This window comes from Carya illinoinensis, chromosome 2 (assembly GCF_018687715.1).
Source record: "Carya illinoinensis cultivar Pawnee chromosome 2, C.illinoinensisPawnee_v1, whole genome shotgun sequence".
In the NCBI taxonomy this organism is placed as follows: Eukaryota; Viridiplantae; Streptophyta; class Magnoliopsida; order Fagales; family Juglandaceae; genus Carya; species Carya illinoinensis.
The window spans coordinates 2909825-2922945 of NC_056753.1; the positions used below are offsets into that span (position 1 = coordinate 2909825).

General features: G+C 33.1%; 1 protein-coding gene across 2 annotated transcripts; it reads left to right on the forward strand.

Annotated features, from left to right (window-relative positions):
* On the forward strand, positions 1–6735 carry LOC122296985 (U1 small nuclear ribonucleoprotein 70 kDa-like). 2 transcript variants are annotated; one of them, XM_043106777.1, is made up of 11 exons: positions 1–269; positions 693–807; positions 898–977; positions 2019–2094; positions 2203–2267; positions 2356–2418; positions 3709–3790; positions 3868–4030; positions 4900–4974; positions 5679–6424; positions 6529–6735. In XM_043106777.1, the coding sequence occupies exons 1-10, from the start codon at positions 168–170 to the stop codon at positions 6388–6390; spliced, it is 1533 nt and encodes a 510-aa protein (XP_042962711.1). In that variant the 5' UTR covers positions 1–167; the 3' UTR covers positions 6391–6424; positions 6529–6735. The 2 variants fall into 2 exon arrangements, with proteins under 2 accessions (XP_042962711.1, XP_042962715.1); XM_043106781.1 differs by having other exon boundaries at positions 6537–6735.
* Positions 6736–13121: the final 6386 nt, after the last annotated feature.

Here is a 13121-nt window from a genome sequence, read left to right on the forward strand (position 1 = left end):
ACCCTCGCCTCTTTTCGCTGCCGCATTTCAGAAGCTACTCTGCATATGCGACCCGGTTCACACAAATCGGATCCGAACGACCCACTTCGATGCTTGTTGTATCTCTCGCTAGGTAACCGACCTTCGATTCTCTGAGGAACCCTAAGCTCAGCTCCGATCACGTCGCCATGGGAGACTACAACGATGCCTTTATGCGCAACCAACAAAACGCCGCCGTTCAAGGCCGCACCAAAGTCCAGAACCGCGCCAACGTACAACAGCTCAAACTGGTACCTTCTCCATCCCGACTCCGATTTTTTTCTTTTTTGGGGGAGGGGGAGGGGGTTGAAAATCGGGGTTTCGTCATTTGGTCATATGCGGAAGTTTCAGTTTTCCGCAGTTTCTCTGCAACCCTAGGCCTGTTTGAAAAAGTAGCTTGATCTATATTTTGATTAGCGGATTTGTTAATTTTGGTTGGATTTGGCTGGAATGGTTGATTATACATCTTAATTTCTTACTATTAAAATATAAATTAGTGTTTGTCTGAAAAATGGAGCTAACTAGACGTACTCTGGATCTGTCTCTATTTCTCTAAGGCATTCAGCATCGGAAAAATCTTATCACATTCATTGCAGCTATCCAGCTGGGCCTGTGAAAATATAACGGTGCCGTTATATTATCCAATTGATTGTTGACTCTGGTTTGTGATGCAGATTGGGCAGAGTCATCCCACTGGTCTAACAACCAACCTATTGAAGCTCTTTGAGCCTCGACCGCCTTTGGAGTTTAAACCGCCTCCCGAGAAAAGAAAATGCCCGCCATTATCAGGTTTAATATACCTTCCAGGGCTTTTGGTGGATTTCAGTTTGACATTGACTCGCGTGTTGTAGTATGATAATCTTTGTTGTGATTATGAAGGGATGGCGCAATTTGTGAGTAGGTTTGCCGAGCCTGGAGATGCTGAATATTCTCCACCCGTTAAAGAGGCTGAAACTCCTGTAAGCGTTACAATCCTGATGGCGCTAATCCACTTTCAAGTGCTTTATGTTTGGCAATCATTTGACTCAGTTGTCTAAATTGCTGAATGGGTGGCCAGACCACTAATGTTGTCTCTTTAAAGCCTTGGCATATGGCATATTTTGTTTCTCCTAAATCATGCTTCCACTTGGTGAAGAGGAATCACATCAGGGAGTATGCATAATATTTGTTATTTCAGCATATCAACTTAATGGTCCTCAATTATGTGCCTTAATTCTCTTCTGTCCACGCAAGTTGTACTAATGAAGAACCATGTCCATTAATTACAAAATTAGTCAACTGAACTGGCCCTGAACGTCAGCTAGTTGGGTTGTCTCTGAGTTAACAAATAATGTAGCTGTGAGTAAATTTTGACTTGTCTCTTGATTGGTGGTTTTTTCTTTTATCCTTTCCAGCATATTTCCGGAGATCTTTTTCTTGAACACATGATATTGCTAAGCATGACTGAAGATTCTTCTGCTGCTTGTCTATTTACTTTTTGTTCAATTTCGTTTTGTTGCCTGTGTCTCTAGTTTTTAGTAATCAATTTCCAAAGGAGCCACAAACCAAGCAATTTCAAGCATCTAAACTGCCCTCACCCTAAGACAAAAGGCTGTCTAAGCAACTAGAGCGTATGATTAGGAAATGTTGAAACTTTAGTATGTGTTTGTTACAATTCTGGTTTTGATAGCTGCTGTTTGGAAGATGGTACCTTTATGCTTAATGTGGTGCACATGGATCGAAAGGAATAGACATTGTTTTGAGAACAAGGAACACGCCCTTGACGGTCTCAGGGCTTTCTTCTTTCATACCCTATTACTTTGGGCGTCCTCTATTGTATTGAACGGAACAAATCTTCATGACTTTTATGCTACTATTCGTAGCACTTAGTTTGTAACTAGGCTCTCTTTTGTATACCCCATGTACTCGGGCTTTGCCTTTTTATGTGGATCAATAAAATCTTTTACTTATATTAAAAAAAAAAAAAACAATTCTGGTTTTGATATATTCCATTAATTCAGGTGCAAAGAAGGGCTAGAGTACATATGTTAAGATTAGAGAAGGGTGCAGAAAAGGCTACCGAGGAGCTACAGAAATGTGAAGATATTCACCTTGTTTAATCTTTTGAGTTCAATGGCTCCAGCATATTTGGCATTTTGTGTTCAATAGCTATTCTATATCTGTTCTTACATGAATTTTATGCAGATATTCCAAATGAAGACCCAAATATTGCAGGAGATCCTTACAAGACATTATTTGTGGCTAGACTTGTGAGTAATGTTTTCCTTAGTATTTTGCAATATCTGTCTGTACCTAGTATTTGTTATTTAGATAACTTGTCATATTGTATACTTGCAGAGTTATGAGACCACAGAGAGCAGAATCAAAAGGGAGTTCGAGTCTTATGGGCCAATCAAGCGGGTAGGTATTTTGAGCATTCCCCACGGGGGTTCGGTAAGATATGCAGTTCCGTGGTGGCTTTATCTTTTTTTATTTAAAAAAAAAAAAAAACGATTCCTAAAAATACTTTTGTAATCTTTTAGAAGTGATAAGAGAAAAATTCTTTACGATATTTTGAAGACAAGAATTTTTCTGGGCTCTATATTTTCCAAGCATGTTAATGTGAGACTATCAAGTTCCAAATAATTGAAGTTTCGGAAAAGTGACTTTCGGCCAACTTGATGAAACAATGGATTGCAGTTATAAAGTTTTCTATTCTGGCAGTAAGTGAAATCGTAGTCCTATTCTGTTCAGCATTTATTTCAAGTCTGAAAGGGAGTTCATTTAAATATTATTTACTTAATTATCAAGCTTGGATTATGCCTGCGTGTTGGTAATAAGAGGGCTATCATCGCTGCCAATTTTCTGGTAATGTCTTTGGGTTTGTTTCATTGATCTTGTCATCTCTCTTTATATAGTTGGGCTTAGAGATCATTTTGGGCCGTGGATGTTTCTAGGAATTACTTAATTTTGGACATGTCGGGAATATCCCTGGTAAGGAGGTGATTAATGCATTCAATGAATGTATTTGTTGATTCCATACTTTTCTACCAACCTGATCCCAAAGATGGTGGTTCATCCTGCACAGCAAGGCTGAAAATTTTAAATTGAGCAGAGCAGTGATACATTGTGATTTTTGGCCTTTATTTTCAAGCACCCAAAAGGAGACTGACGTCGTCTGTTCTTTTTCCCTTCACTGGGTAAAACATGTTGGGAGTATTAGCATCTTTCTCCTTTGTCTGGATTTTTAGTACGTGCATTTCCTGTTGCCTAAGATGTTTGTTTTTGGCTTTAAAGGCTGTCAAAAACATAGCAGCAGATGAAGAGATTTCCTGGTATTTCTTATACTATTTCTAGCTTTCTAGTTATTTAAAAATAAAAATAAAAATCCCTGGTAAGGGGAGGGTAGTCTGTTCAACAACCGTTAAGTTGGCCACAAATACATCAGTTTATCTGCAACTCTAGCTGGTGGTGATGCATCTCGCGATGGGAAGCTCTATGATTTGAAGGTGAGCACGGCTAAAGAGGCATAGTGCCCGTCTGCCGTGCCATTTAGGATTTACTATTTTTAACACATTCTTACTGTGTTATCACTTTTTAAGAATGAAAAAGCTTAGGTTCATATTTTATGATTCTGCTCAAGATCTGGCTTCTTTCAAAGTAACTGGTGTTTGTTTTATTTTATTTTATTTTTGCTCCTGTGGTTTTTAGGTTCGAGTAATTGCTGACAAAGAGTCAAATAAGCCTAGAGGATATGCTTTCATTGAGTATATGCACACACGGGATATGAAAGGTATTCTTCATTTTAAGCCATCTTTCCATTTGATATGCTTCACTGTATGTTTCTATAACTTATGTGCAAATATACAGCGGCCTATAAACAAGCTGATGGGAGGAAGATTGATGGTAGAAGGGTTCTTGTGGATGTTGAACGTGGTAGAACTGTCCCAAATTGGCGTCCTCGACGACTTGGGGGTGGACTAGGAACTACCAGAGTTGGAGGTGAAGATGTTAATCAGAGATATTCAGGAAGGTAAATCACTGAATTGCAGTAGTTCCATGCAACTTCATTTCTGTTGAACAGAGTCATTTCATTGCATAATTTGTATGATAGCCTGATTGAAGAAAACTTAAGTTTGCATTATAGTTCAAGTGAAAATGCGAACTTATTTGTGAAATGCTTGTGCATCTACCTGATTAAATTTGGGGATAGAAATTCTCTATTTAGATTAAAGAGTTTGTTATCCTAATAATTTAAAGTGGAATGCTTGGGCCTTTTAGTTTTGGGTATAATAGATGTTGCACATCTTTAACCCCTAGGGGTTGGCTCAAGTGGTAAAGGCCTTGGGCTTGAGGGTATGCTCCCCCAGATCTAAGGTTCAAATCCCCTTAGGTGCAAACAATCTCTTGGGGCTATTGGACTTAAGTGATTTTTTTCTTGAATTACCCGAGGTGTACTTATGGGAAACTCCTTACCTAGGGCCCATTTACCCCGGGATTAGTTGGGATGTTGTTCCCGGACCACCTGGTGCCAATCAAAACGAAAAAAATGCTGCACATCTTTGAAGAAAAGGTCTTGAATGTTTTCTTTAATATCTTTGATTGAGTATGAATTTTTGCCTAGGAATTTTAGTAGATTTTGGTCTCTGTTTGCTAACATAATTTCATTGATATTTTTTATAAGTTCTGCTACATACAGTCATTTTTGCATACTCATTGCGCACTCTACTGATGTGATTGGCCCAAGCAGTTATTTTATATTAAAAAAAACTGACGCAGCCAATCACATGAATGGAATATGCAAGGAGTACGCAAAAGTGACTGCACATAGAATTTTTGATTTTTTATTGGAGCGTTTGATATTCTGGTTTTTATGAGAACTGTAAATTTTTAATTGCTCAGGGAGCAGGTGCAGTCGGGAGGACCACCACCACACTCTGAGGAGCCAAGGGCACGAGAGGATAGACATGCTGATCGGTAAGGAATGTCCATATTGTTTTGCATTTGTAGTTTTTATTGAAACGTTGGCTGGAAATGTATGTGATCAACGATATTTAAAATAAAAAGGAATTGGTTTACATATTTGGTGTAATCCATCTGGACGTTTCATGTTTAATTGGTATTTTCAACTAGTTTATTTAAACGATGGTCTGGCTAAAATCGTAAAAATGTTCATGAAGTAATTTGTATTTGTAATATCGTAGCAAGTAAATTTTAGTGTCTGGTTTTATGTTTGGAAGCTTAAAAAGTGATTTTAACAGGCTAAAAGCTCTTCTATAGAAAAAAATAACATGTTTGATAAATTTATAAAAATTGCTTTAAGCATCTAAAAAATAGTTAAAATTCCACTTTTTTTTTTTTAAAACACCAAATTGAAGCAAGCTTTTGTTGAAAAGTTCCAAACCACCATCACTAACTTTAATAGCACTTTAGGCTTATGTTTATAAAACAATAAGTAGCTTTTCATTAGTATAACTTTTTAACAAAGTTTAACAATAAAAAGTGCTATTGCCTACAGCAATCCCAAACAGGCACTTGGTTCACATTATGGCAGATCCTAATTGAGCAGTTTGGTTTGTGTAACAATTGTTGTTCCATGATATCAATAGTGTTTGAATTATTTTTTTAAAAAAAATCAATAGTGTATTTTACTTGATTGATGGTGAATGAAATTATTTCAGGGATAGGGAAAAATCCCGTGAAAGGGGAAGGGACAAAGAGAAGGAACGGGAGAAGTCTGGTGAACACTCGCATGACAGACACAGGGATCGCGAGCATAGAGAGGATAGACACCATAGGGACCGTGACAGAGATAGGGACAGGGAAAGAGACCGAGGTCGTGATCGAGCACGTGATCGTGATAGAGACCGAGGTCGGGATCGTGGTCGTGACCATGATCGACATAGAGAACGTGATAGAGAGCGTGAGCGCGGTCGAGACAGGGAGAGTGAGAGAGATATAGATGTTGAAGACCATGACCGTGAACAAGGCCGGTCTCGTGATAGGGAGTCTAATTATGATCGAGTTGAATCAAAACATGAGAGGGACCTGCATGGTGAAAAGGAGCGGGATTATGATCACACTGAACCCGAGGATGATCGTGGCTGGTATGAACAAACCGAACATGGGCATAAGCATCCAGACCAAGATCTTGACCCTGAGCAATATGAGCATCATCGAAGTCGGGGACAATATGATCGTATGGATATCCAGGATGACCATGACCGATATGATCAATATCCTGATCGCAGTCATCAATATGATCGGATGGATGAGGATGATTACCATTACGAACGTGCAACATCTGAGTCCCGTGAAAGGGAGAGACCTCGAGATCTGGAGCGTGAATATCGACGCTCAGATAGGTCACTTTCTCGGGAGGACAAGTACTGAGGCTGCTAATAATGTTCAACTTGTGCGTTTGCTGGTAAGGCTTTTAAGGTCTCAATGAACTATTTTTTTTTTCTTTTTTTTTTTTTTTATAATTTGGGTGCCCAAGGAAACTGCATAATGGATATGTGTTTTGTGAAGGACTTCAGGGCTTCACTTAATTAAAGCTCAGGGATGGATGTCTTTGGATCAATTTTCTTCTGTATGGATATTGGACGCACCTTTTCATTGGTGACTTAACTATCTGTTCAAAGGTTTTGTGACTGAGCTGCTTGAGATTCTGTTGTGTTTGGTGATTTTTTTTGTTTTTGTTGTTTGAGATGGAGTGAAACTTCATGCTGGTTTTTATTTGCTGTTTTTTTTTTTTTTGAACTTTTCTTTATTATTGTATACTCTTTTAGAATCTTTTACAAGTAAATGGACTAATGACGGTATTGGTACGATTTTGCCAAACTTCATCATATGCATGATTTACATATGAGCTGTGTAGGCTGCAAGGCATCACAGGATTTATTTTACAGAAATGATTTTCGTAGTCATAGAGCAGAGGCGTAGCGCCGGGCATTCCTTTTAAAAAAGTAATATGAGATGTATGTAAAGAAATTAATTTTTTAATAATAAATTATATTTTAAAAAAATTTGTGTGGCGTCTACTCAATTAGGACTATTTAACATTACTCAAATAGGCCAGAAGTATGGAAAGCATGTTGGTTTTAATCTGAGTCCAAGCAGGGAGGTTTGAGGTTTGGGGATAGAGATGAGAATTTTGAATTTGAGATAAGATTTTAAAATATTATTTGCGTGGAGTACATATATTACGTTCTACCCATATGTCAGGATTTTTTTATAAAAAAATTTAAATTTTGCATCTATGAATTGTATGGTCTGTTCTTTATACCGGGCTTATTAGAAAAATGGGAGGGAGATTTGATATTACGGGTTTTGAAATTGTGGGATCTAATTCGATGGGACATAATTCCACCTTTTGTAGCAAAAGAAGAGTTGTAAGGATTTCCAAAATATATTCGAACAATTTGTTTGGCCAAACAAACCCTTATATGACTATGTTTTGAAGAATTTAGTAGCTTTTGGAATGAAAGTTGCCTGATTATATCCAGCTCTAGTTGTAGAAGGTGATGCATATGGCAAAAACATTGGGACCTTGGGTTTCCTTTAGAAATGGAGTCGATTTCTAATAGGTGACTATACGTGTCAACGGATTGCTTATTTGCGACTACAAAGATAACCAAATTACATCTTTTAAATTTTTAAGAAGAGAAATAAATAATATTAAAAAACCATTGGAATGGATGTAATGTAATGTATTTCCTAGTTCGGAGCAGCCTTAAATCTTTGTGGCTCTTGCTATATATAAAATGGTATGTGTTATCCGTAGTAGTAACATGATAAAATGAACCAATTTTTTTATATTTCTTACTAAAATAAACTCTTGAGTCTAAATTTTTTAACAGTAAATACACAATAAAAAATGAATGTACTTCAAATTATCTATTTAAAATGAATTTTTTGAGATTTTCGATAATTCATAATTTGAAATAAAACTGAAAATCGACAGCAAAGAAGCATGGTCAAAAATTGGTCTGGCAAGGGGCAACCCACTTGTTTGATGTGCCGTTTACAAAGCAAGCTACAAGTAGAAGTAAGTAGGGTGGGCTCATTAACTGGCCGGCGCACGTGATTTTGGAGACTAACCAAGGACAATGCCATTTCTCGTCGATCTTACCCTAATGACAAAAATGGGGGGAAGCAGCTGTGAAACTTCCACTTCTACACAAGTCAAAGTCGATGCTTCAATTCTGAGCAATGCATCCTTTTAATTGTACACTTGTTTGGATAAGTTAATCTCCATCTATCTTATCTTCTTTCATATTATCTTATCTAATAATTATAGTTTTTCTAAACTTACAAACAAAATATAATAAAAAATTTAACTTTTTCAAATCTTAAAATAAAAATAATATTAACAAACTATATTTTAACAATATTTTATTCAACTTTCAACTCTCATATCGATTCTAAACTCAATTCACTATCTAAATCTCTTCTAGAATTATGCAAATTTGATTGATAATAAATTATTTAACCATATCTATATTTAGAGTAGAGCTACAACTATCGAGTCTGGATCCAAATTTGGGTCCCGATAAGTGTATTTCAATTTTTTTTTTTTGCTTTTGTGACATGTATTTTTTAATCATTTTTAACATTTTAAAAAAAATTCACAACATTAGTAAAAAAAGACTTCATTAATCACTAAGTAAAAAAATTAAAAAAAATAATAATTATTTTTTAAAATTTCTATTAGAAATATTTCTAGCATATCAGCAATGAGATAGCTTTCACCAAATAGAATTCTTAATACAATCACATCCAAATTGAGAGTTCTAATTTCTATTCTTCCACCTTACACCCTTTTTTTTTTTTTTTTTTTTTTTTTTGCTTTGAAAAATTGATTACATTTGATTTTTTTTTTTAACGGTATTGAACATGTCATATGAGGGCTTTTGATTTAAACAATTGTTGTTTTAATCAATTGCTCTTTCATATAAGTTATATGACGCAATAAAAAAACTCATTTGTAAATATTCCAACAAAAAAGATAAAAAAAGAAAAAAAAAAAGGTCTGGCTTCTTACTACTAATTCTGTAAATATTTCTTTAAAAAAGGGATTAATCGTGATTTTCTTGGATTCCATTGTGTCATATATAGACAGGGTATCTAACCAATTCTTGAAATTATGACAAAAGATCATCTCATATACAAAAATTTGGCACTTCCACTACGGAAACTTGAAGGAATTGAACCCGGTAAGTAAAAAGGTGACAAACCTAATAATTACTAGGTTGTTTCATAATATATATATATATATGAAGTGATGTTGATTAGTAATTATAAAACTCAATTAGCCTATTAGGGACGTACGGTAATAATAATAGAATAGTTGTAAAGTTGATGATGGTTGGAGATTACCAAATTTAAAGGATGAAGTAATAGACTAAATTCAACTTAATCTAACCAATCCTCGACTTGCCCCAAAACCTCGTATTGAAAATTAAAGAAACAAAAATGTTTAACTTTAGTTCCTACATAAGCAAAGCCCTATATATGGGTAACGTAACTAATGAGTTTTGGTTCCACCAGTAATTTTTTTCGTTTTAAGAAAGAAGAATTTTATTCACAAGCTGGTATGGAGTATACATATTGCATATGGCTGATATGTTAGGATTTAATTTATATGAAAAATTTATAAATTCAAATCATATAAATCAAATTGTATAACATCAATAATGTGTATAGCGTGTTCTTCATACCGACTTATAAATATAATGACTTTAGTAGAAAAATGGGAGGAGGATTTGAAGTTACGAGCAGAGGGTAAGGTTATAAGAATTTTCAAAAAACTCTCAAAGAGTCTGTTTAGCCAAATACCCTTAAATGAGTATGTGTTTTGAAGAATTTAGCAAGATTTTAAATACTATGCCGTATCGACCAATATTTATCGTGTCGAAATAGTAATCGGCACATGGGAGGTAAGTGTTTCGTAATCAAATCAAATACTAACCTTATTAATGTGTTTCGGTCAATACCGGTTGGGTTTCGGTATATTGGCCGAAATTAATATAAAAATTTTGATTTTTTCGTAATTTTCACTTCAATTCTCTAATCTGAAGACTATTTTTTTTACTTTTTTTAATCATCTTTTCTCGAGGATTGAAAATCAAATCCCTACTCTCATTTTTGTGATGAAGATGAGTGATTTTTTTTTTTTTTTTAATAATTAGAATGAGAACTTAGAAGTATTATTGAGTTTTATAAATATATGTTTTAATTTTTTAAGATTTATATTGATGTTATTTTAAAATATAATTTATACATAAATAATTAATTTATCTATATATAAATTATTTTAAAACGATATTAATAATAAAATATTTCGTTCTAATACTTTAATCAAAACGATATTAAAAACTTTGAAATTTAGTAGATTTTGAAATGAAAGAGATGTTGAGTATATCCAGGTCAAGTTGTAGAAAGGTGATGCATACGACAAAAACATTGCGTTTCCTTCCGAATGTGAATGATCAATTGCTTTACAAATCAAATTACATTTTCCAAATTCTTAGAAAGAGACGTAAATAATATTTTGGGGGACCATTGCAATGAATGTAATATAATGTATTTTCTTTCGTGACTTTTGTTACATATAAAACGACGTCCCGTGTTATGATAGTTGGACGCTGCTACAGTTACCGTTGGTGGCTCCCGCACCGTTAGGCTAAAAAAATTTTTTGTTTTTTTTGTTTCTTTTTTCAAATTATTTTTTAATAGTTTTAAATATTTAAAAAAAATATAAAAAAATTATAATAATATTAAAAAAAATTTCTTAATCATTAAGAAAAAAAAAATTAAAAAAAAAATTTTGAGCCAGCAGTGGTCCCCAACGGGAGCCATAGTGTTTTCCTATGATAGTTATCCATAACAGTAGTACTGTACGGTGTTCCGCAGCCGCTATCATTTTATGCGGAATCGTTGTCACTTCGAGGTTCCTACTTCCGCACTGCATTTGTCTTCAAAAGAATCAAAACGTTGTATGCCGTTTCTGCGAAACTTCCTGCTGGATATCTAACTGAATTAAGTTATACGTGTCACTTTTATACAATTTTTATAAATTTTATTAATGTAATTAATTAAAATAATTATTTTATATTAAAAAAATAATAAAACTAATCACATTAATAAAATAACGTAATGAATATATAAAAATACATATACATAAAATTTTTATTATTTTATATAATTCTTTTGTGAGTACATCATTCTTTTTTTTTTTCTTTTTTTCTTTTTTATATATATTGAATAGAGTTTTGTTATATATAAATAAAGTCGCGTACTAATCTGCATATCAATACTGATTCCTTCATATTTAAAATTTTAATTAGTATTATTTTTAATAAAATTTATATTTTGATCAATTACAATAAATTAATATACATATTAATATATAATTGTGCTTATAATTAAATTTTTCTTATTAAATAATATAATTTAAAAAGGAAAAAAAGGATGAGGAAAGGGGCGGCACATTTGTTTGATGCGCCGTTTACAAAATTACCCTAAAGACAAGAAGGGGGGAAGCAGCTGTGAAACTTCCACTTGTGCACAAATCGAACTCGATGCTTCGGAGCAATGCACCCTTTTAACTGAATTTTCCTGTGGATTGATAATAAATTATTTAACCCTGTCGATATTCTTTAGTTAATTGAAAAAGATCTGAATCTGAAAAATTCTATTGCAACAGTATAGAATATGAGTTTTATTCATCATTTTTACACACCACATTATATTTATTTTTAATTTTTTTAATTTTTTTTTTTAAATTAATTGATTTCTTCTATTCACCATTCATTCATCACATATTTAATAAAAGAAAAACAATTAAAAAATTAAAAAAATTATGTGTGACATGTGATGTAAGAATGATAAATAAAATATTTCATAGAAGATATACCTATCTCCACTTCTACCATATTAGCAATGAAAATTTTTAGCACAATCGCATCCAAATTGAGAGGTCTAATTTCTGTTTAATTAAGGTATGGAACATGTCCTCTCTTGGGCTTTTGGTTTAAACAATTGTTTTTTTTTTTTTTTAATCAATTGCTCATATGAAAAAACTCATTTGTAAATATTCCAACAAAAAAACTCATTTGTAAATATTTCTTAAAAAAAAAAGGGGGATTAATCATGATTTTCTTGGATTCCATTGTGTCATATATAGACAGGGTATCTAAACGGTAGCCAATTCATGAAACTAACACAAAAGATCATTTCATATACAAAATTTTGGCACTTCCACTTCCGGAAACTTGGAGGAACCCAGTGAAAAGATGACAAAACCAGTAATTATATATATATATATATATATATTCCTCTTTTGAAATTTGATCTTCCAAATCATCATATTTGTCCTTTTATAAGAACTGTTTGCCTTTGAAACTATGACATTTGGCCCAACGTGATAAAGGCTTTATCTGGAACTGAAAAGAAAAAAGAGGGAGAGATGGTGTTGAAATTTGGATCAGTCCAATTATAATTAAAAGAAAAGATATTTATAATAGTAAATTAGGTAATATTTAAAAAAAATGGATATAATATAAAATTTATATGAAAAAATTCTAATTTTTTTTAGAGTGATTAATTAAACCTAAAAAATGTTTATATTTAATGAGAAAAATGATAGTATGTTGTATGAGTTTGTCTTTTTATTTTGACCATCCTTGTATTTAATTTTTTTCACTTAATAATTAAGGAAATAATTTTTAATGTATTTATATATATTTTTATTTTTTAAAAATATTTAACTATGTTAAAAGAATGTAAAAAAGGAAAGAAAAAAAAAATAACTTTGTGCTAATGGACACGTCCACGGATAAAGTTGAATGACACGCTAGGACTACTCATATTTATTTGTCATTTCAAGAGCAAGATCTTCTAAGATTTCACGAATTGCTCAAATCAAATTCATTGTAATGAAAATTTTTGTCAGCTCAATATTTATAGTTTATAACAACAACAAATTCAAACATATTAATAATATTTTTGAAAAGAAAACTATGAAGAGGTACATAAATTTTATTAAAAAGTAATAATAATAATTTTATAAGTAGTCCAAATCATTGGGCCAGGGAGAAAGAGAGAGAGTGAGTGAGGCA

What these genes read in the sequence shown, in the direction of transcription:
- LOC122296985 (XM_043106777.1), top strand. Translation starts at nt 168, where the DNA reads ATGGGAGACTACAACGATGCCTTTATGCGCAACCAACAAAACGCCGCC. An exon ending in CTTATGGGCCAATCAAGCGG is followed by an intron (nt 2,419 to 3,708) that starts GTAGGTATTTTG and finishes TGTGGTTTTTAG; the next exon opens with GTTCGAGTAATTGCTGACAA. An exon ending in GAGGATAGACATGCTGATCG is followed by an intron (nt 4,975 to 5,678) that starts GTAAGGAATGTC and finishes AAATTATTTCAG; the next exon opens with GGATAGGGAAAAATCCCGTG.